The following is an 18460-nucleotide window of genomic DNA, read 5'->3' as shown; positions in this document are numbered from 1 at the left end:
CGGGGACGCCCTTGAAAGCTCGGCCCCGTGGCGCGCGCTCGGGCTCCTCCCGGAAGGTCGGCGACTCTCTCTGCACCCCAAACCTACGTCTACAGACCCCCGGCCCGGCCCATCCCCGTGCATCCTCTGCCCGGCCAGCCCCCCACCCGCCTCCCTCTGTCCCCCCTCCCCTTCCATCCTCTGCCCGGCCAGCCCCCCCCCCCGCCTCCCTCTGTCCCCCCTCCCCGTCCATCCTCTGCCCGGCCAGACCCCCACCCCGCCTCCCTCTGTCACCCCTCTCCTTCCATCCTCTCCCCGGCCAGCCCTCTTGGGGCTCCCTCTGTCCTGTACCTTCAGCCCTCCTTCCTGAGTTGAAGGAACATGAGCACAGCTCCTTTGGGAAGTAGCCTGGCGGCTCTTTCAGAGTTACACGTAAGTTTACCGCCAGACCCAACAATGCCAGTGCCGGGACCGTGAGATCTAGGGTCACGTACATGGAAGTTCATACAGCTTTGTCCTAAACCGTCCAAAAGGCCCCGCTGTGCCGTGAGCCACAGGATGGAGGGCTGGTGGGCAGTGACAGGAACACCACGGACTCGTTCAGCATGAGTGACCTCAGACGTGAAAGAGCCCGATGAAACCCTATATTGTATGTGTGCGTACGTACGTGTATGTGTGCTGTATACTGTACGTGTGTGAAACACCCAGAGGAGCCAGTGTGGAGACAGGAGGCAGAGCAGAGGTGGCGGGGGGAGAGACTGAGCCTGGGAGCCCTGGCACGTGGGCAGGAGGGGATTTCTGTGGGTGAGAATGGTCTAGAGCTGGATTGTGCTGACGGCCACAGAACTCTGTGAACTGGTTAAATCACTGCATGTGAATGTGCTGGGGTGAATTTTATGGAACGTAAATTATACCTCAATAGACTATAAAGAAGAGAGCTGGGGGGGAGGAGGAGGGAGAGAGGGAATGAAAAAGGCTCAGTCCTTGCTGAGCTCCTAGCCCGCCCCAAACAACCCCACAGCCTTGGCCAGGCCCACAGGAAGTGCGGTCCCCCATCCCCCATCTTCCTCCCGGTCCTCACCTCCGCTGCCTCCCTCTCAGGCACAGCCAGCTCCTCACCCTGTGTGTCGCCCACAACCAACCCCTTCTCCAGACCTTGGCCTCCACCCCTGGCACCCCCACCCCACCCCACTGAGCTCAGTGGCTGCCCTTGCCAGCCCCATGCCCCACTCACCTCCCCAACCAGCAGAGGGCATTGCTGCCTGCTCCCCCGGCCCCCACCTTCAGTCCCCTCCAGGGTCCACCTTCAACTGGGGCTGGGACCAGCACTGGCCTCCAGCCTAGCCCCGCCTTCTGCCTCCACAGCCCAGAGGCCTTTCTGGCCACCCTGCTAATGCTTTCATAGCGCCTTGCAGCCTCCACAGTCCTTACACCACCCGCCCACCTGCCGTGGCTCTGGAACCGACTGAGCCTGTTCCCTCTATGGCCCTTTGCACCTTCTGGGCCTCCCTCCCCGGCTGGGTCCTCTTCTTCCCACCTGAGGCCACGCGGACCTGCTTCCTGCAGGCGTCAGCTCTCTAAGCACACACCCAAGTCTGCCCCCACCTGGACGAGTCTGCCCCTACCTGGAAGGGAGCTGTGCGGTCGGGGAGGGGCCAGCAGCTCAGGGCGGATTTCCCTGTGCACCCACTCCCCACTCTGTGCCCCCTCTGGCCACAAGGCATTGCTGAGTCTCAAAGCCCCCAATCCCCTGGCCTCCAAAGGACACCTCCACCCCAGCCCCACCCCCCACTGTCCACTGGGAAACGCAGCCTCACCTCAGCATCCTCTGCCCCCTCCTCCCCGCCCCCATCCCATAAGCACTCCAGCTCCCACCTCAGTGAAATTCCATGAATCACCCAATCACACACACACACACACACACACACACACCTGGCCCTACACGCCACCCTTGAGCCTCCACAGTCTGGCCAGCACAGGCCTGCAGTAGCCCCAGCGAAGCCCTGGGCAGGGCCGAGGCTGACATGCCCCCTCCGAGCTCTTTAGGTCAGCAGAGTCCTGGGAAGGGGGGCCGTGTGCTGGGGCCGGAGTGCCGGGGGCCAGTGGGGGGAACAGGGAGGGCTCTGAGGGTGGCCAGGTCTGTAGCTGCTACGTGAACTGACTTGGGAGTTTCCAGAAAGCCCTCCAACCATGGTTGCACAGCTAGGCCTCAACTTCCCCATTGGGGCAGCTGGCCACTGGGTAGTCCTTGGGGCACAGGGAAGGGACAAATGAGGGGCAACGGGGTCCAGTGGACACCCCTGCAGAAACACAGCTGGCCTGGTCAGAGTAGGGGTGGGTGGGGAATGGGGATGGGGTGGGGCAGCAGGAAGTGGGGAGGGCAGGCGAGGACTCCCCACCACAGCTCCCCCAAAGCTGCTCGAAAAGGGAACCAGCATGAGCTCAGCTGATTCGCCCTGCCCCTGGAGGGCTGGGACATCTGTGGGTCTGGGAGCTGGAGAGCTGAGCCTCCGTGGGAACGTCCAGGGTGTCCAGCCGCTTGCCTTGCAGCCCCCACCCCCACCCCCCAGCCCCCCAGGGCAGTGGGCAGCAAGGCCACCACAGCAGAAAGAGCAGGCACCAGGCCGCAGCTCCCCAAGACCACCCCTGGTGACACACACACGCAGGCCTTCAGAGTGTTGGCGTTTATTGAGGGCCTGAGGGTCTCCAGGGGAACCCTGGCGCCTGGGTGTAAGGCCAGGCAGGCATCAGGCTGGAGGGGCAGTGCCCGCAGGTGGCCAGGGATGTGGTCTCCACAGCCTGCAGAGAGAGACCGGACAGAGGTGAGTACGGCCGGCCGGAGAGCAGTCAGACCTCACTCGGGCGGGGGACTCATCCCCAGGGCGGGCGGGATGTGGGCAATGGGGGCGTACCTGGGTCTACTTGAAAGTGTGGCTCTCAGCTCCTCCGCGCCCAAAGCCTGCAGAGACAATGCTGGGCAGTTAGGAGCGGCCAGGGGCTGGGTCGGGGGTGTGGGGAGTGGGGTCAGGGTGTGGGGAGCGGGGTCGGGGGAGTGGGGAGCATACCTTTGGGCCCGAACATGGCCGCGTAGCAGGGGTGGTTGCAATAGGGCTTGCCTTCATGCTGCAGATAGAAGGACCATGAGGGGCTGTCACCCCCCACCTGGCACCCTTGCCACCCTCGAGGCCCCCCCTACCTCGGCGTGGCCCCCTGAGGTCAGCGTCTTTCCACATTTCTCACACTTCAGGCAAGGCCGGTGCCAGTCCTTCCCCAGGGAGGTCACCCGCTCAGCTGCAGAGGCAGAGAAGGTCCCCATGAGACACTGCTCTGAGGACACAGGGCGCACCCATTCACTCACACATCACCTTCTCCAGCCAGCTTTGCGCAAGGCCTGGCCCACTCACACCTGGTGGCCCAGCCAAGGCCTCAGCAGGCCCCTGTGCCCCATGGGTGCCCTCAGCCAACCTGGCCACACAAACGGTAGGGGCGCCGGCCCTGGAGGAGGAGGAAGAGGGCCCCAGGGCCAGGAGGGCCTGGCCTGGCTGCCGCGTTGGGCAGTCAGCCTCTGCACGGGTGACGGGTGCGGCCTGCCGGGCGCCCTTCTCCGTGGCGGGGACCGCGGGATTTCTCACTTCCGCCTGTCCGTCCCGTGGGGGCGCCCCGGGGCGCAGGGCAGGAGGGCGGCGCCCAGGATCAGAGCGCGCCTGGGATCGCGCCCGGGGCGCGGGTTTCCGCGTCTGTTTCTACTTAGCGCTGGGAGGGGCGGCCAGAGCCCCGCGCTCCTTCCTGCCCCGCGGGGTGCCCGCCCAGGGCACGCCCGACAAAAGGCAGGAGAGCGGGACCCAGAGACGGGGAGACTCAGAGTCGGGGAGACCCAGAGACGGGAAGATCAGAGACGGGGGAGATCCAGAGGGACCGAGGGAGAGAGACCGAGGGCAGAGAGACGCCGAATCCGCGGAGCTGGAGGGCCATCAGACGCTGGGGTTCCGACCGCACACCCAGGCGGCTGCGGGCAGGGCGGAGGTGTCTGCTTCCCGGGAGGAGCTCCAGAGTCCCCGGCGGCCCCCGCCCACCTGAGCGGCCCGGCTGGGTCGCCCGTGGGCGTGCTTTCGCGTGGGGCCGCGCGGTGCGCCGCGGTTTGGGCGGGAGGGGTCAGGTTGGTCGGGGCCGCGCTCACCGAAGTACACCTCCTTGGAGCACTTGGGGCACTTGGGCATGACGGCGGCGGTCCGGGACGCGCGGCTGGGCGGGAGCAGATGGGAGCGCCGAACTGGGTGGGTCCCGCCGGGTTGGAGCCTTTCAGGGACCCCGGGACCCCGCCCCTTTGAGACCCGCCCCTCGCGCCCCGCCTCCTTAGTCCTGGACTTGGACCCGGGGACCTCGGTTCCAGGTCAACCGGCCCAGAAAGGTCATCTGAACCATTCCCTCCTCCAGGCACGACCCGGGCCTAGCCGACGACCCAGTGGGGGCTCGGGGGGTGCAGGGGATCTGGGAACTCACTGAAGGCGTGGGGCTCTTCCGGGGGCTCCAGCCCCGCCCCTCGCCCGGGACTCTGCAGTCGCGGAGCCCAGGGGTCGGGTCAGGGAGCTCCCCAGGAGCAGGAAGGCGCACCGCACCCCAGCCCCATCCCTCGGACAACGGCTGGAGCCCCTAGATATGCCGGAACCGGGGAGGGGACGGTCACCTCCAGATGCAAATAGACGCAACTAGCTCGCGAGAACCTCTCACACACGTCAACCTGGCCCTCTCCAGATAGAGGGCTGGGGACACCTGCCGGGGGAGTCAGCCTGGTACTTCGCCAAGGACTCTCCTCCGGCCTTCATCACTCTCGGGACTAGGAGGCCCGCCCCACCCGCAGCCCGCGGGACGTCCCGGCCTCTGCGACGCCTGCCCCCGCACCGCTCCCCGGGAAGTCCATCGGCCGCAGCGGGAATGTCCCGGGGAATTTGGAAGGGGGGACTCCGAGACGGGGCGCCCCCTCCCTCGGCGGGGCCCGGCTGCTGAGGGGGCCGGGGGCTATGCCGGGGAAGGGGGTGCGCCGCGCCCAGTCGTCTCCGGCGCCCGGCCGGCGGGGGAGGAGCCTTATCTCTGCGGGAAGCGCCGGAGCGAGGCCGAGGCGGGGGCAGCCCAAGTCCAGGGCCCAGGAGAGCGGGCTGCGCCTCCCCGTGCCGGGCGGAGACCGTCCGACCCGCCGCCCGCAGCGGGAGGGCCCTGGGGCTGGAAAGCGTGGGCTGCGGGGTCCCGGCCATCCTCTGCTGGCCAACGGGGAAGTGTGCAGCCTGGCCGGGAGGGGGTGTCCGGGCCTTCAATCGGCTCCTTGACCCAGGCCTCGGCTTCTATGCCCCCTCGGGAAATCCCTGCCCTGTAGGGTACTGCTAGGCCTAAGCCACCTCCCTCCTGGTCACTGTCACCCAGGCCACCTCCCTCTCTCTCTGTTGAGGGGAGAGGCTGCCCCTTTCTCTGTTGGCCCTTTGCCCCTCTGCTCCTTGGGTCCCTGTGCCACACCCAGTTTCTTGGCTTCACCAGCACTTAAGCGCCCAGCCCTCTCTCCATCCAGCACATCAGCACCTCCTGCCCTTCCTCCTCTCTGTCCTGGTCCCTCCCTCCAACCACCACTGTTACCAGCACCCTCATCTCCCTTCAACACACCCAGTTCACCAAACAAAACATCTTCCCAACTGTCCAGGTCCCATCCCCAGGTGGGATGCTGGACACCATCCTCCAACAGGGCCCAGGAGCTGCTGGCCTCCCCACACAGACGCTCGGCCCCGACAGCACCCAGTGACCCCGAATTCACCCTCCCTGAAGCCCACCTACCCACCATTAGGCCCCTGTGAGGGCCAGGCACTGGGAGAGGGAAGAGAAACTACGGCTGTCTCAACCTCAACCTTCCCCACCACCAGACTGCCCTCTGTGGCCCCCACGAGGCCCAGCTTGGGGTGAGGGGGGAGCCCCTAGGGTTCAAGGTGGACAGATGCCACCACCAGTCTCCTCTCTCAATGAGGACAGCACACTAGACCCCACACCCCTACACCTGCTCCCCACGCCTCTCTCCAGTCACTCCCTCCTCCCTGGGGCCCCCTCTCTGAGGCCACAGTTTTGCCCCCCCACTGAAGTTCTGCAAGCCCTGGGGTCCACAAGGCTCCCACTCCATCCTGGAACCCCTCAGTGGCTGGCTGCCCACTGCCCTTGGGAGTGAGGGTGCACACCCTGCAATGGTGGAACCCCCACTCTCCCACCCATCAACCCTGGCCTGCTGGCCTGCTCTGGCCCTGGAGCTTCGACACCCTCTCCTCCTGGCACAGGGCACCTCAGTGTGGTTTCTGGAGCTGAGGCCACCAGCCCAACCTCCCCCACGGCCCCCACCCATCCCCTGGTGTCTTCTTGGCCTGTGCCTGATGTAGCTTCGGCCAGGCCGAGAACAGGAGGGCGGGTCCTGACTTCTCTCATGTCCTGGCTCCATGACCCAGAGAGGCGGGGATGAGAGAGGACAGGGGAGCAAGAGAGGAGGGAGACACAGACACAGCCAGGGACAGAAATGCAGACGGGCAGAGAGAGGCAGAGACAGGAGAGGAGGAGAGGGGCCAAAACCACTGGTGATGGACAGGAGGTGGGGGCAGGGCCCAACACGGTCTGAGGGAGGAGGGGGTCTGTCACAGTGGGTTCTGGGGCTCAGGCCACACACACTGGACACACCACCTTGCAGCTCCCTGAGAAGGCTGCCCACGTGGGTGTGCTGGGCAGAGGCCACAGGCGCCAGGGCGGGGCTGCCTCCACCTCCACCGGGATGATGAGCACCATGGGTACAGGGAGGAACAGGGTGCAGAGATGGTACACGTGTGTGTCCGGTGACTATGGGTGTGGCTGTGAGGGGTGTGCCTGCAGGCATACTTGTCCGTGGGTGTGTCCTGCTGGGTACCTCTGGGGGGTGCACACAGCACCTCTCAGATCAGCTGCCTTGCCCCCATGTGTCTATCCAGCCCACATCCCCAGCCCCCTGGGGACTCCTGGGCAGAGGGGCAGTGAGCTCGTCCTCCCCTCCACCCGTCAGGCCCCAGGGATGGTCCCAGCCCCATACAGCGACTCCAACCCCGCCCTGTCCCGGGGCGCCCCCCCCACCCCGAAAACCGGGGTAATGAGTCCTTTCCTGGCTTTCTCTGCTGTTATTGCTCGTTGCCATGGTCATGGGTGGTGGCAGGGGGGGCAGGAGGGGGGCCAAGGGCCATGGGCCTTGCCCTCTGGTTGGTACACAGCACAGTTTTTCCAGGCACTTGACTCAGAAACACACACACACACACACACTCCCCAGAGTCCTCCCAAAGCCTCAGCCACAGACCAGCGTGCCCCCTCCAACTCACCTGAGCTCCCCACCCATCCTGCCAGCCCGTGAGGGTGCAGCCCCTCGTCAGGGGCAGCCCCCCAGCTCCTGGGGGCTGTGGTGGGTGGACAGCTCCTGCCTCCCCCAACTCTATGTCCACGCACACTCCCATTTGAGGCTGGGCCCCAGTCAGGGCCCTGACAGTGTCTCCCGAGACCCTGGCCCCCACCAGGGGCAAGGCCTCCTGCCTCCATCCGCTCATCTGGCCCAGGGTCAACCTGACTCTGGACCACAGGGCCAGCTCAAGACTCAAACCTGCCCTGCCCGGCCCTTCACCCTTCACCCTACTCTTTTGGGGCACTGCCAGCAGTTGTTGCAGGAACAGATGGAAGACACAGGGAACCCCCTCGCACACCTCTAGGTGCGCCCCCGACCTTATCCCCCAGTGCGGCCAGCACCAGGCCCTGTGCTGTTCTCCCTCCCGGCACTGGCCAGCGAGCACCAGGGCTGCATCTGAGCATGAGAACAGAGTGTCCAGGACAGGGAAGCAGAGCAACCCGGCTGCTTGCCCCAGGCTGCCTGCCCCAGGCTGCCTCTGTGCCCAGAACATCCTGCCCCACACCAGGACAGAATGAGGGCACCCAGGGCCCTGAGATCCCAGAGAGGCTGCTGTGGGGTTCTGGGGGCAGCTTACCCTCCCTTCTGACACCCCACGCCCTCCCTGCTCATGCTTTGCCCAGGCTCAGCTGGGGACCCAGATGGACCCCAGGCGGGCCCCTGCCCTGCAGGAGAATTCTGTGCGGCCCATGCAGGAGCTCCAGACACCAGGAAAACCGGTGAAGTCAGGGCAGGGCTCCAGTGACCGCTGAGGAATCCGCCTCCAGGGGCCGGCCACCAGCCTCCACTGGGAAAATTCTGTTTCTCTGGGCTGGACAGCCCCCTGCACCCCCTCCCTCCACAGACTGTGGCACTCTCCTCTGGCTTGTCCTCACCACCCTTGAAGCCCCCACTCAACACCCAGGCAGGCCTCCAGGCCCCCTCCTCAGTGTGGACGAGCCAAGGGGTGTGGACAGGTGTAGGATGTCCCCTCCTAGGGCTAGAGGCCAGTGGGGCCTGTCCTGTGTTCATGCACACACTCAGGTGCCCTGCTTGGCCGAATGGTGCTCCAGGACAACTGCTGAGCCCAGACCAGAGCTGCTCCCTCCCCAGGGTCCAGCCTCCCTGCCCCTCCCCAGGCCAGCTGAGTCATGGACACTCAGCCATTCCCAGGGCCTATTTTCAGCAGCTTCTCTCCCGGGACCCCCTGCCTGCCCTGAGGTCGGTCCCCAGGGTGGGCCTGCTGGGCCTGATGGCCCCTACTGGCCCTGTGGCAGGGAGACGTGACCAGACGCCCAGACGCTGCGCTTTCCCCAAAGGGCTCTGCTCCTGTCCACAGGCCTCAACACAGTGTCACCCCAGCCCAGGTGGGAGGGCAGGGCAGTTCCCCCGCCTCCTGAAGCAGGAGTGGCATGCTGAGGGGGTGGGGAGGAGGCATGGGGGCACGTACAACCTCCAGCTCCTTCAACCAGCCATAGTCTGGCCAGAAGGGGCGCCCTTGTCCCCCCCCCAAGACTGAAGGAATCTCTGTCCTGGAGCCAAAGCCTACGCAGAAGCCCCTCCACTTCCAGGCTCACCAGTCCAGCAGCTGGGCCTGTTCATGGGCCCCAGCCAGCCAGGCCCCGGGAGAGTGTGCTGGCCACCCTGGTCTCCCCCCAGTCCTCGCTGGGCCCAGCCCCCAGCTACCCAGAGCCAGGGTCACTGGCACTCGGTCACTTCATGATGCTTATCCCTCAGGCCACAGCCAGCGGCCAGGGAGCTGAGCGCTTGGACCCAGGGACAGGAGGGAGTCACGCCTCTCCTAGTCCTAAAGAAGTTCAGGGAGGCTAGCCTCAGCTGGGGGGAGAGGTCCACAGGGAGCCTCCAGCCCGGGAGGGGCTGCCCAGGGCTGACACTGGGGGTCACCCGCCCAGGGGAAGCTGGGCAGGGCTGGGAAGGAGAGGTGCTGGGGGTCAGGATCTGGGCCTCAAGGAAATGGGGGCAGAGGGGGCCGCAGGTAGGGCAGGTCCCCGCAGAGATGCCTGGCTGGGGGCACCAGCCGGGCTGCTCTGTCCAGGTCAAAGGTTGGGGGCAGGGGCGGCTTGGGGGCTGGGAGGGGTAAAGAAGCTGAGGAGACTGGACTCTTGGGAGGTGGGGTGCTGCTGGGGAGCAGGGTGGTGAGGGAGGCCCGGGCACTGCGAGCAGCCCTGGGGTTCTGGAGGGGGAGCGGGGTGGTCAGACGGCATTTCAGGGCCTCCTCACTGGCTGGGCATAGGTTGGAAGAGTGGGGGCGGCGGCCACGCATGGGGAGGTGGAGAAAGCGACACACCCCGGGCACATTCCCCCTCCCCTGCATCTTTCGGGGCATCCGGGGTTGCGAGCGGCCGAGGAAGCACCGGGCTTGTGGGGGCTTCCTGGAGCCGGTGCCCCCGAGGGAGCCAGCAGGGCAAGGACGCCCGCGGCTCCACCCACGCCCCCGGCTACGCCGCGCGGAGCCGGGCAGTAGCGGCACCGCCCCGGTTTCCAAGACAACCCTCTGGAAACAAACGCGACGGCGAATTGTCCTCCGCCCGCAGGAAATAGGACGCGCCCGCCCCGCCAGCCCGGGGGGAGCGCTGTGTCGGGGCGTCCGGGCGATCCTCTCTCGGAACGACCCCCGCGCCTGCAGGACCCGGCGTCCTCCACCCTCCAGTAGGTCCCGCCCCCCCGGGGCCGGGCCAGGGCGCGCTGCCCACCGCGCCTCCTCCCCACATAGTTTCCACTGGAGGCTCCCGAGGGAGGGGCCCGGCCGTGCCCTCAGCAGCGCCCCCCAACCCCCAGAGGGCAGGAATTTCCCATCCGACACTGGGAGCCCGCACCGAGGGCGGGCATGGGGTGCTCAGGGGAGTCTGAGTTCTCCAAAGGAACCCCCGACCGGGGAGCCTCCACCCGGCTGAAGGTGGAGACCAGGAGGGGAGTCATCCAGCCCCTCCTCCGAGGACGCGCCAGGGCCGGGTTCTTGCCTGAACCTCGCCTCTGCCTGGGATGGGGGGCTGGGGGTCCCTGGGGTACCTGCCCCCGCATCCCCCCACTGCAGGCCGGCCCGCTCTGCACATCCTGGCCGCATTCCTGGAGGCGGCCAGGTGGGCGGAGACGTTGCCGCCGACGCTGGGCGCCTGGCTCGACCGGCCCGGAGGAGGGCAGCCTGGCACTGCCGACACCGGAGCAGGTCCCTCCACCCCAAGGGACACGGATGGCTGCTCGCAGGACAATGGACCCGGCATGCAGGCTCAGCTGTCTGAGCCTGCGGATTGGCTGGTGGACCGCGGAGGGGCCTGTGCCAAGGGCTGGGGCTCAGGGAGCTGGCCCTGGGGTGCAGGGCACATGGGGAGTTCGCCTGCCTGTGGCGCTGGGGCCTTGGGCGGGGAGGTGACCAGGTCCGGAAGCCCCTAGCTCCAGGGTGCGGTGCTGGGGGCGGGCGGGGCCGGGCTGACAGGGGAGGGCGGCCTCTGCGCTATGGAAGAGAAGGCACGCCCTCTGGTGGGCTGCCTGGGAGCGGCAGGCAAAGCGAAGGCGGACAGCGAGGCGGGGCTCCGCGGAGCTGCCAGGGGGTCCTGGTGGAAACGGCAGAGCCTGCACCGCCTGGGGAGGCGGCGGCAACTCCATTGTCACTGCAAACCCAGACGCCGGGCCGCTGGTCGGGCCGCAGCACCTGGCAGGGGGGCTTCAAGCCCCCACCCTCAGACTGCCTGCATTCTGCCCCAGCCCCCACCACCCCCCATCCAAATCCTCTGTACTTCCAGGCTCCGTCCTGGGCTGAAGGCCCACCTCGCCCCTGCCCTTCACCAGCTCCCTCCACCCCCGCAGAGGACCCCTCCTCTGGTCCCCTCTCCCACCACACCACGCCCTCTGCTGGCTATCCCAAGGCTGATCCCTCCCTCACCCTTCTGATGGATCCAGACATCTCCCCCTCTAGCGCCCACTGTTGGCATTTCTGGGAACAAGGACCCCACCTCCAGGACGCCTCCCACCCTCCCCACCTCCACCTAATCTGGTGCCTTTCTCAGCTGCCCACCCAACCTCAGTGTTGGCCCATAGCCCAAACCACAGCCTCCCTGCCTCGCACCCACCACCATCACCCTTGAGAACAGGGCTCCACCCCACCAGAAGCCAGGCCCAGGGGAGATGGAGCATTTGTGGCTGGGACAAAGGGACACTGTCCTGGATTCATGTCCATCCCACAAACGGACACGGTGCTGGGACCTGCAGTCTTCAAACCTTTTATTGGCAGCAAAAGTCTCAGCATTTGGGTGTGAACCACGTGAGGGTGGCGAGTGAGCACCTGCGAGGCAGTGTGGGAGATGGCAGAGGGCACCTGGCAGGGGTGCCCTCTGCCCTTGGAACACCATGAGAGGTGTGGCCATGGCCATCACCGGTGCAGGGGGGCATAAATAACACTATGGGGCAGGCAGCAGGAGGGGGAGAGTGGGATGGCCACCTCAGAGACCCACACAGGGCCACAGGGGACACAGGGGCTACAAGACACAGACATGGGGACACATAAAGACACATGGGACCACAGAGACACGGAACCACAAGGATACAAAGGGTGGGACACAAAGGCAGACACAGCCAGAAAAACAGAGGGGGGCGGGTGGACCGCATCTCAATGGCCCAGGGTGGCTTCCTCCCCCCCAGCACCAGGCCCTGGACTTGCAGGCAGGATGTGCTGAGGTGGCACTGGGCAGCTGTCACTCCCCTGCAGCGCCAAGCGGTGAGCCCCGGGGCAGGGCCAGCAGGAAGCAGATGGGCGCCTTCCCCGAGGAGGGGGCTGCGGACCTAGGGCTGAACTTTGCCCTCGGGGTCCCTGTCATAGATGTAGCTGCCCACGGCTCCAGTGTTGACTCCTGCAGAGACAGGTGGGATGGTGATAGGGAGGGGTGGAGAGGGGCACCCACATACCTGACGTTCCTGGTCACACTCACCCTTGGGTCCAAAGAGTATTCCGTAGCACGGCTTGTGGCAGTAGGGCTGGCCATCGTGCTGGGTGTGGACAGAATGGGTGGGGGTGAGGGAGTGAGGCAGGGTCCACAGACTCCTCTCTCCCCACTCCCCCTGCTGGCCTCCTCCTTGTCCAGGTGCCTGCCTCCCTCCGGGAGAGCCCTCAAGCTCCCAAAGCCGTGACCAAGTCCACTCACCTGGTGGTGGGAGGGAGACAGCTCGGCGCCACTGAGCAGGCTTGAGGCTGCGAGCCTCCACTCTGGCCACCAGGAGGCAGCCCCACCACCCACGAGGCCTCCCTGGAGCGCGCCCCGTGGGTCTCCCCCTGCTCGCGCCCTCTGGCCCCTCCCCGGTCCCGGCCCCGCGCCCCTCACCTCCGCGTGCCCGCCCGGAGTCAGCGTCTTCCCACAGCGCTCGCAGCGCAGGCACGGCCGGTGCCAGTCCTTGCCCAGAGACGTCACCTTCTCAGCTGGGAAGGGGGGAGATGGTGACGCCGAAGCCCCTCCCGCGGAGACCTCCCTGAGGTGGGGGCTGGGCATGGTCACTCACCAAAGTAGACCCTCTTGTTGCAGCGAGGACACACGTTGGGTTCCCCGGTGAACGTGGTGACGCTGGAGGCTGAGGGCGAGGGGGAGTCAGGGCCAGGCAGAGCGGCGGCCACACCTCTCCCCCCAGACGCCGAGCCCAGCCCACCTTTGCTGGGCCCCTTGGGGGGGCCGCTCGCCTTACGCTCCTCAGCTCTGGCCACGGGAACCTCGATGGGGCCAGTGACCTGAGGGCCCTCGGCAGAGGGCTTCTCATAGATGTACGAGCCGGCACCTCCAATATTCACACCTGTGGGGTGGCAGGCACCGCGTAAGTGTGTGGCCGGTGGCCTCACCCACCACCCAGCCCTCACACCGCCCCCCCGACGTCTCAGCAAAGGGCACTCCACAGCCCAGTCTGGGGGTCAGGACCACCACCCAGAGGGCGCCCGTGGGCTGGGGCACATTTCTGGGAACGGGAGGGGCCAGCAGGAGTAAAGGGAGAAGGGGTACAGGGGACCCTCCAACCCCCGCGTCCTGCCGGCCCCAGGTCTATGCTGGGCAGGGAACTCACACTGGCCACCCCTCGGGGCCAAAGCAGGTCCCAGGCTGGGCGGGGTGGCTCCAGGCTCACCTTTGGGTCCGAACAGCGTGGCATAGCAGGGCTTGTGGCAGAACGGCTTCCCGTCGTGCTAGCGAGAGGGGCACCGGGTGAGGGCCGGAGTCCCCCCACAAGCCCCGCCCCACGGGGCGGAGAAAGCCGAGCCCCCAGCCCCACCGCCGGCAGAGGGGCTCACCTCGGCGTGGCCCCCGGGGGTCAGCGTCTTCCCGCAGCGCTCGCACTTGAGGCAGAACTTGTGCCAGTCCTTGCCCAGGGAGCTCACCTTCTCAGCTGGGGACGGGAGGGACTCAGGGCAGCGCCACGCCCCGCGGTCGGCCCCGCCCCTGTCCTCCCCAGCCCGGGGCGGCCTCCGCACCCCGCACCCCTCTTCCCCACGTGGGAACCACGCAGCACGCCCCGCCCCTCAGCAGGAGCTCTATCCGTTCCTGGGGCCCTCTCTCCCTTTGGGTCTCGGCCACCCTCACCGCCCCGGGGTCGGGGGATGGAGCGGGCATCTTGTGCCGGTCCCAGCTCTAGCACCTGTTAATCCCCTGACACCACACCTGCTCCTCCCTCACACACCTGCCTCCCACTGTCTCCCTCACACATCTGCTAGTCTCTCACACCTGCCTGCCTCACACACACCCATCCCTCCCCCACACATGTCCCTGAACCCCCCAATTGGGCCCTAATGCAGTTGGCAGAGCCCCCTGCTGAGAAGAGCAGCCCTGAGCCTCCAGACTCCCTGTGGGGAGGCCAGTCCCCCGTCCCCTCGGGGGGGTCAGGACGCCTGCCTGTGCATATTTGGCTTCCTCATCCTAAGCCCCGAGGGCCCCCACCCCACTGCCTCCTGCTGATGCTTTGGCGCCCGAAGTCTGAAACCAGCTGCTGAGGGTCGGGTCAGGCTCCTTCCCGGTCCAGTCTTGTCCTGTCCTGTTTCCCCCTTGCACCCCCCTCCACATGCTGGGGCTGCCAGGCCACCTCCCAATGGACGGAAGTGTGGGGGCCTTCCCAATGGACGGAAGCTGGGGCCTCCCCAGGGGAGCAAGGCAGGAAAAAGGCGGAGAAGAGGGTAGGAATAAAGGCTGGGACAAGCTGGGTGGTGGAAGCTGGAATTCTGAAGGGAAGGGGCCTGGCCAGAGATGGGGGCGGGGGGGGGGGGGGGCGGGTGAGGGGAGGAAAGGGGTCGGGCGGCATGGGTCCTTGAAGCCTGGCAGAATCTCGCTGAGCCCCGAGAGGAGGACAAGGGCCAGCGGCTCTTGTGGTCCCCCTCACAGAGAGGTCACTGTCTGGGCCAGGCCTCTCCTAGGGCCCCGGCAGAGCCCGGAGTGTGGACCTGGCCAGCGCACTCCCCGCAGAGAGAGGCCCAAAGGTGCTGCCGGAGAGCAATGAATCCTCCTGGTGGCCCAGGTTCAGGGCTCTGAGTCGCCCAGCCTCCAGGACCCCCACCCCCAACTCCTTTCCCAGGGGGCTAGAGATCCCTCTGGCCACTCCACCCAAGGATGCTAGGGCACAGACTAGCCCGCCAGCCCCCCACCCCCGGTGTCCACACCAGGGCAGGCAGGAGCTGGCTGTGCCTGGGGTGGGCTTGGACATGCCAGCCATGGCAGCTGCAGCTCAGGGCTGTCAGAACCACACTGTGCTGGCTGGCTCTGGGACGTGGCCACATGGGGGCAGAGGAATGACCCTCAGACCCCCTGGGCTAGCTGATGGCCACACATTACCAGCCCGAGGTGGGAAGACAGAATTGATTGGGTCTAATGGCTTGGAAGGGAACTGACTCCCCACCCAGCTGAATGGTAGTTGGGGACACAAAGACATGGCATCCTGAGGTCATTCTGGGGTGTCCTGGCCCGAGTCCCACTCTGCTCACACTCAGGGGTATTGGCTGCTGGGGCAGGGGGGTGCTGGGGTGCAGCTTGGTTGAGGGATGGGCAGGACCCCAGCCCTCTCTCTCCACCAGTGCTCTGGGCCAGGCCAGAAGCCAGCCGGCCAGGCCAGAAGCCAGCCGGGTCTGAGCTGCCTTTGTTTCCTGCTGGGAGCCAGCGGCTGCCCAAGCAGGCAGAAGCGCTTTTCCGGGTTGACCACAGGGCTGTCGCCCTGGGCCCCGGAGAGCCGTGAGCTGGCTTGGCTGGGGGCAAGTCATGGGCAATGGGGCTGGCAGGGGGCCCCTGGGTCTGTCCCCACCCTGAACCTCACCGGGATGAGCCCTCTCAGGGACCGGACAGAGCCTGGGCGGACTCGAGGGGAGGCAGGCGGGGAGGGAGGCAGGCGGAAGCCCATCGGCTCCCAGCCAGGCCAGAAGCACTCCAGGCCAAATCCGGGCCCTCCCCTCTGGGAAGAGCAAACAGCCCTGGCCTCCTCCTCCTCCCTCAGCAGGGAAACCAAGTGGCTTCTTTCACCTTGGCCTGTCCCCATCCCAGACTGCGACCACTGTCCTCATGATGACCAGGGAAGGGTCCCCCATCTGTCCCTGCCTGTCTGGCCATCCTCGCTTCTGGCACTAGGTCTGTCCGTCTGTGCTGGTGTTGGTGGAAGGGTGGTGGGCAGGGACTTTGCTGCCCTGGCAAAGTCGGGGAGAGGATCAGCCAGGAGGAGGGAGAGTGGGGAAGCCATAAAACCGGTGTGAGCACCAGAGAGTGAGTTAGGGTTGTGCCTATCCAGGGGCATCCTGGCACAGACAACCCTGATCCTACCCTGCTACCCCTCCTGTCCCAGGCTGTTCTGACCTTGAGGAGGCAGGGGGGCCTGGCCACCTGGGCTTCAGTGCCCTCTCATGCTTGTGGGGACCTGCATGTCACCCCACCCCACCAGCAGGAAAGTCCTGGTGGAACTGGAGCCAGGGAAGGGAACGCGTTTGGACACGCGGGAGGTAGGAGCCAAGGTCGCCCCCGCGTGGACTGAGTCCAGACACAGCCCAGATTTGGCCTGGCCCCGCGTGGGCAGAGGTCGAGGTGGGGGTTGGGGGGGCCACTGCTTGGGGCCACCCGGCCTGTCCAGGAGTCCGCAGGGAGGCAGGACTGGGGTCCGTGGGTAAGGGCCAAGAAAGGGAGGAGCGCCCGGGAGGCGCCCCGAGTGAGCGGCCCCACCCGACCCCGCCCGGCTCGGCCCAGCCTGGGGATCACCATGCTCCTGCGAACCCAGAGCGCTCCCCCAACCCCGGCTTCATCCCGGGGGGACAACGCACCCCTGCCCGCCCGGCCCCGGGCCCCCGTCCCGCCCCGAGTGGCCGCTTCGGCGTTCGGGCGCGGCCGCCCCCACCTCATCGCAGCTCCACCCTGCGGCCGCACCCGTGTGTGCAGCGCAGCGAGCCTGGCCGGGGCCGCGCATCCCGGGGCGGCGGCCGGGCGGGCGCACGCCGGGTACCGCGGGGGGCGTGCGGCTCTGCGGCAGGGGGCTGACCGAGAGGGGCGGCGGGGCGCCGGTCGGACCCGAGCACTCACCGAAGTACACGGTCTTGTCGCACTTTGGGCACTTGGAAGCCATGGTCGGTCCGCCCGGTCTGCCCGCACCCTCCGCCCGCGCCCGTCTCCGCGCCGCCGCTGCCGCGCCCGCCCCGCCCGCCTGGCTGTCCGCGCACCCATTGGCTCCGCGGCTGGGGCGGGGCGTCGGGAGCCCGGCCCCTGGGTCCGGCCACGGGGCACTGGGGGCGCCGCGGGGTGGGGGCGCACCTGCTGAGGCGCACGGGGGGCAGCCGGACCTGCCCAGCACCCCTCGGCCCGGCGCGCGCGCGCGGTGGCCCTGCTGGGGCCGGCCCAGGCCTTGCCTATTTCCATGGCAACGTCGGGGCCCCGGGCCGGAGCCGTGGGGCGGGGCCGGGAATCCGCGGCCCCCTCGGCTCGGGGGCAATGCTGGCCAGCGGGGCCTCGGCCCGGAAGGGCGGCCCCTGGACACGCAGACGGACGCCTAGACGGCGGACGGGTCCACCACGCCCGGCCCCGGCGCCCAGGTCCCCCGGGGGACCCCACCCCCACCCTGTCGCGCGCCGCCCGCCCGCTTCCCTTTGTTTCTCGGTTTCTATAGCAACAGCCGCGCGGCGGGATCAGAGCCGGATTCCGGGCGCGCGCAGCCTCCCGGCCCAGACCCGGGCCCGGCCCCGCCGCCTCCGGCTCGCCCAACACTGTCGGTGGTGCTGACAGCTCAGCGGGTGAGGGCAGAGTGCCCGCCACTTCCAAGAACAGCGCGACAGAAACTGCTGGAAGGGGCGGGAGGGAGCAACAGGGAGGAGGGGACCCTCGGGCCTCTGCTGGACGCGCCTCCCCACCTCTCCCGTTCTGGGGACCGACCCAGGGATATGAGGAAGGAAAGAAGAGATGGAGGGCCCAGGAGTGCCTTCTTGTGCCCGAGGACTCACACCGCCATCTGCATTCTTTCCCCTCCCCAGCATTCCTCCTCTGGACACCCAGCTCGTGGCCCAGAGCTCCTGACTCTAGCCTCCTGGCTCAAAGCATCCTTCTGAAGGGCCGGAGAGCTAGGGATCTGTCAGCACTCAGGGTCCTCCCCAGAGCCCCACAGTTCTCCTCCCAACAGGGGCCTGCTTGACCACTTCCCCCCTCCCCCTGGACCTGCTGCCACCCTGGTGCCATGCAGAACCTAGTCCTAACCCTGGGATGGGGGGACCTGGAAGATGCTTGGGCCTCCTCCCTGGGACTCCACCTCCTTCTACGCCCTGCTCTGGTCCTCTTGTCCCAGCTGAGTCTCAAGCCTGGCACATACACAGACCCCCAAGTCCAGAGGGTCAAGCCCAGTCTGAGCAGGCAGCTCCAGCACCCTAGTCGACCAACATGTGTCTTTCAGGCTCTGTGCCGGACAAACGAGGTCTGCCCGCCACTGCCCTTTCCTCTGCCTAGCAGCCTCCATCACCTGCTTCTGGCTGCTGGTGCCAGGCATGTTTGCAAAGTAGATGAGTGAGCGAGCCAGTGTCCCAGGGCTCTCCAGAACCCAGGCTTCCTGGCGGCCCTGCCTCGCCCCAGCTTCCTGAGG

General features: G+C 67.1%; 1 protein-coding gene and 1 long non-coding RNA gene across 2 annotated transcripts; both read right to left on the bottom strand.

Moving 5' to 3' along the window:
* Positions 1 to 3063: 3063 nt before the first annotated feature.
* On the bottom strand, positions 3064 to 4150 carry LOC124231067 (uncharacterized). Its single transcript, XR_006886372.1, has 3 exons — positions 3445 to 4150; positions 3176 to 3270; positions 3064 to 3102 (listed from the first exon to the last, which is right to left on the bottom strand). It is a non-coding gene; the product is annotated as an uncharacterized LOC124231067 (long non-coding RNA).
* A 7465-nt stretch (positions 4151 to 11615) lies between these two features.
* CRIP2 (cysteine rich protein 2) lies at positions 11616 to 17097 on the bottom strand. The gene is made up of 8 exons (XM_046647707.1): positions 16921 to 17097; positions 13674 to 13768; positions 13511 to 13568; positions 13046 to 13186; positions 12902 to 12970; positions 12727 to 12821; positions 12337 to 12394; positions 11616 to 12258 (listed from the first exon to the last, which is right to left on the bottom strand). The coding sequence occupies exons 1-8, from the start codon at positions 16961 to 16963 to the stop codon at positions 12191 to 12193; spliced, it is 627 nt and encodes a 208-aa protein (XP_046503663.1). The 5' UTR covers positions 16964 to 17097; the 3' UTR covers positions 11616 to 12190.
* Positions 17098 to 18460: the final 1363 nt, after the last annotated feature.

This window comes from Equus quagga, chromosome 20 (assembly GCF_021613505.1).
Source record: "Equus quagga isolate Etosha38 chromosome 20, UCLA_HA_Equagga_1.0, whole genome shotgun sequence".
NCBI classification, from domain to species: domain Eukaryota; kingdom Metazoa; phylum Chordata; class Mammalia; order Perissodactyla; family Equidae; genus Equus; species Equus quagga.
Note: the sequence above shows the minus strand (reverse complement) of the source record. Positions and strands in the feature narration are given on the sequence as shown.

What these genes read in the sequence shown, in the direction of transcription:
- CRIP2 (XM_046647707.1), bottom strand. Translation starts at nt 16,963, where the DNA reads ATGGCTTCCAAGTGCCCAAAGTGCGACAAGACCGTGTACTTCG. An exon ending in CACGCTGTTCGGACCCAAAG is followed by an intron (nt 13,187 to 13,510) that starts GTGAGCCTGGAG and finishes GCCACCCCACAG; the next exon opens with GTGTGAATATTGGAGGTGCC. An exon ending in CTCCGGGCGGGCACGCGGAG is followed by an intron (nt 12,395 to 12,726) that starts GTGAGGGGCGCG and finishes GTCCACACCCAG; the next exon opens with CACGATGGCCAGCCCTACTG.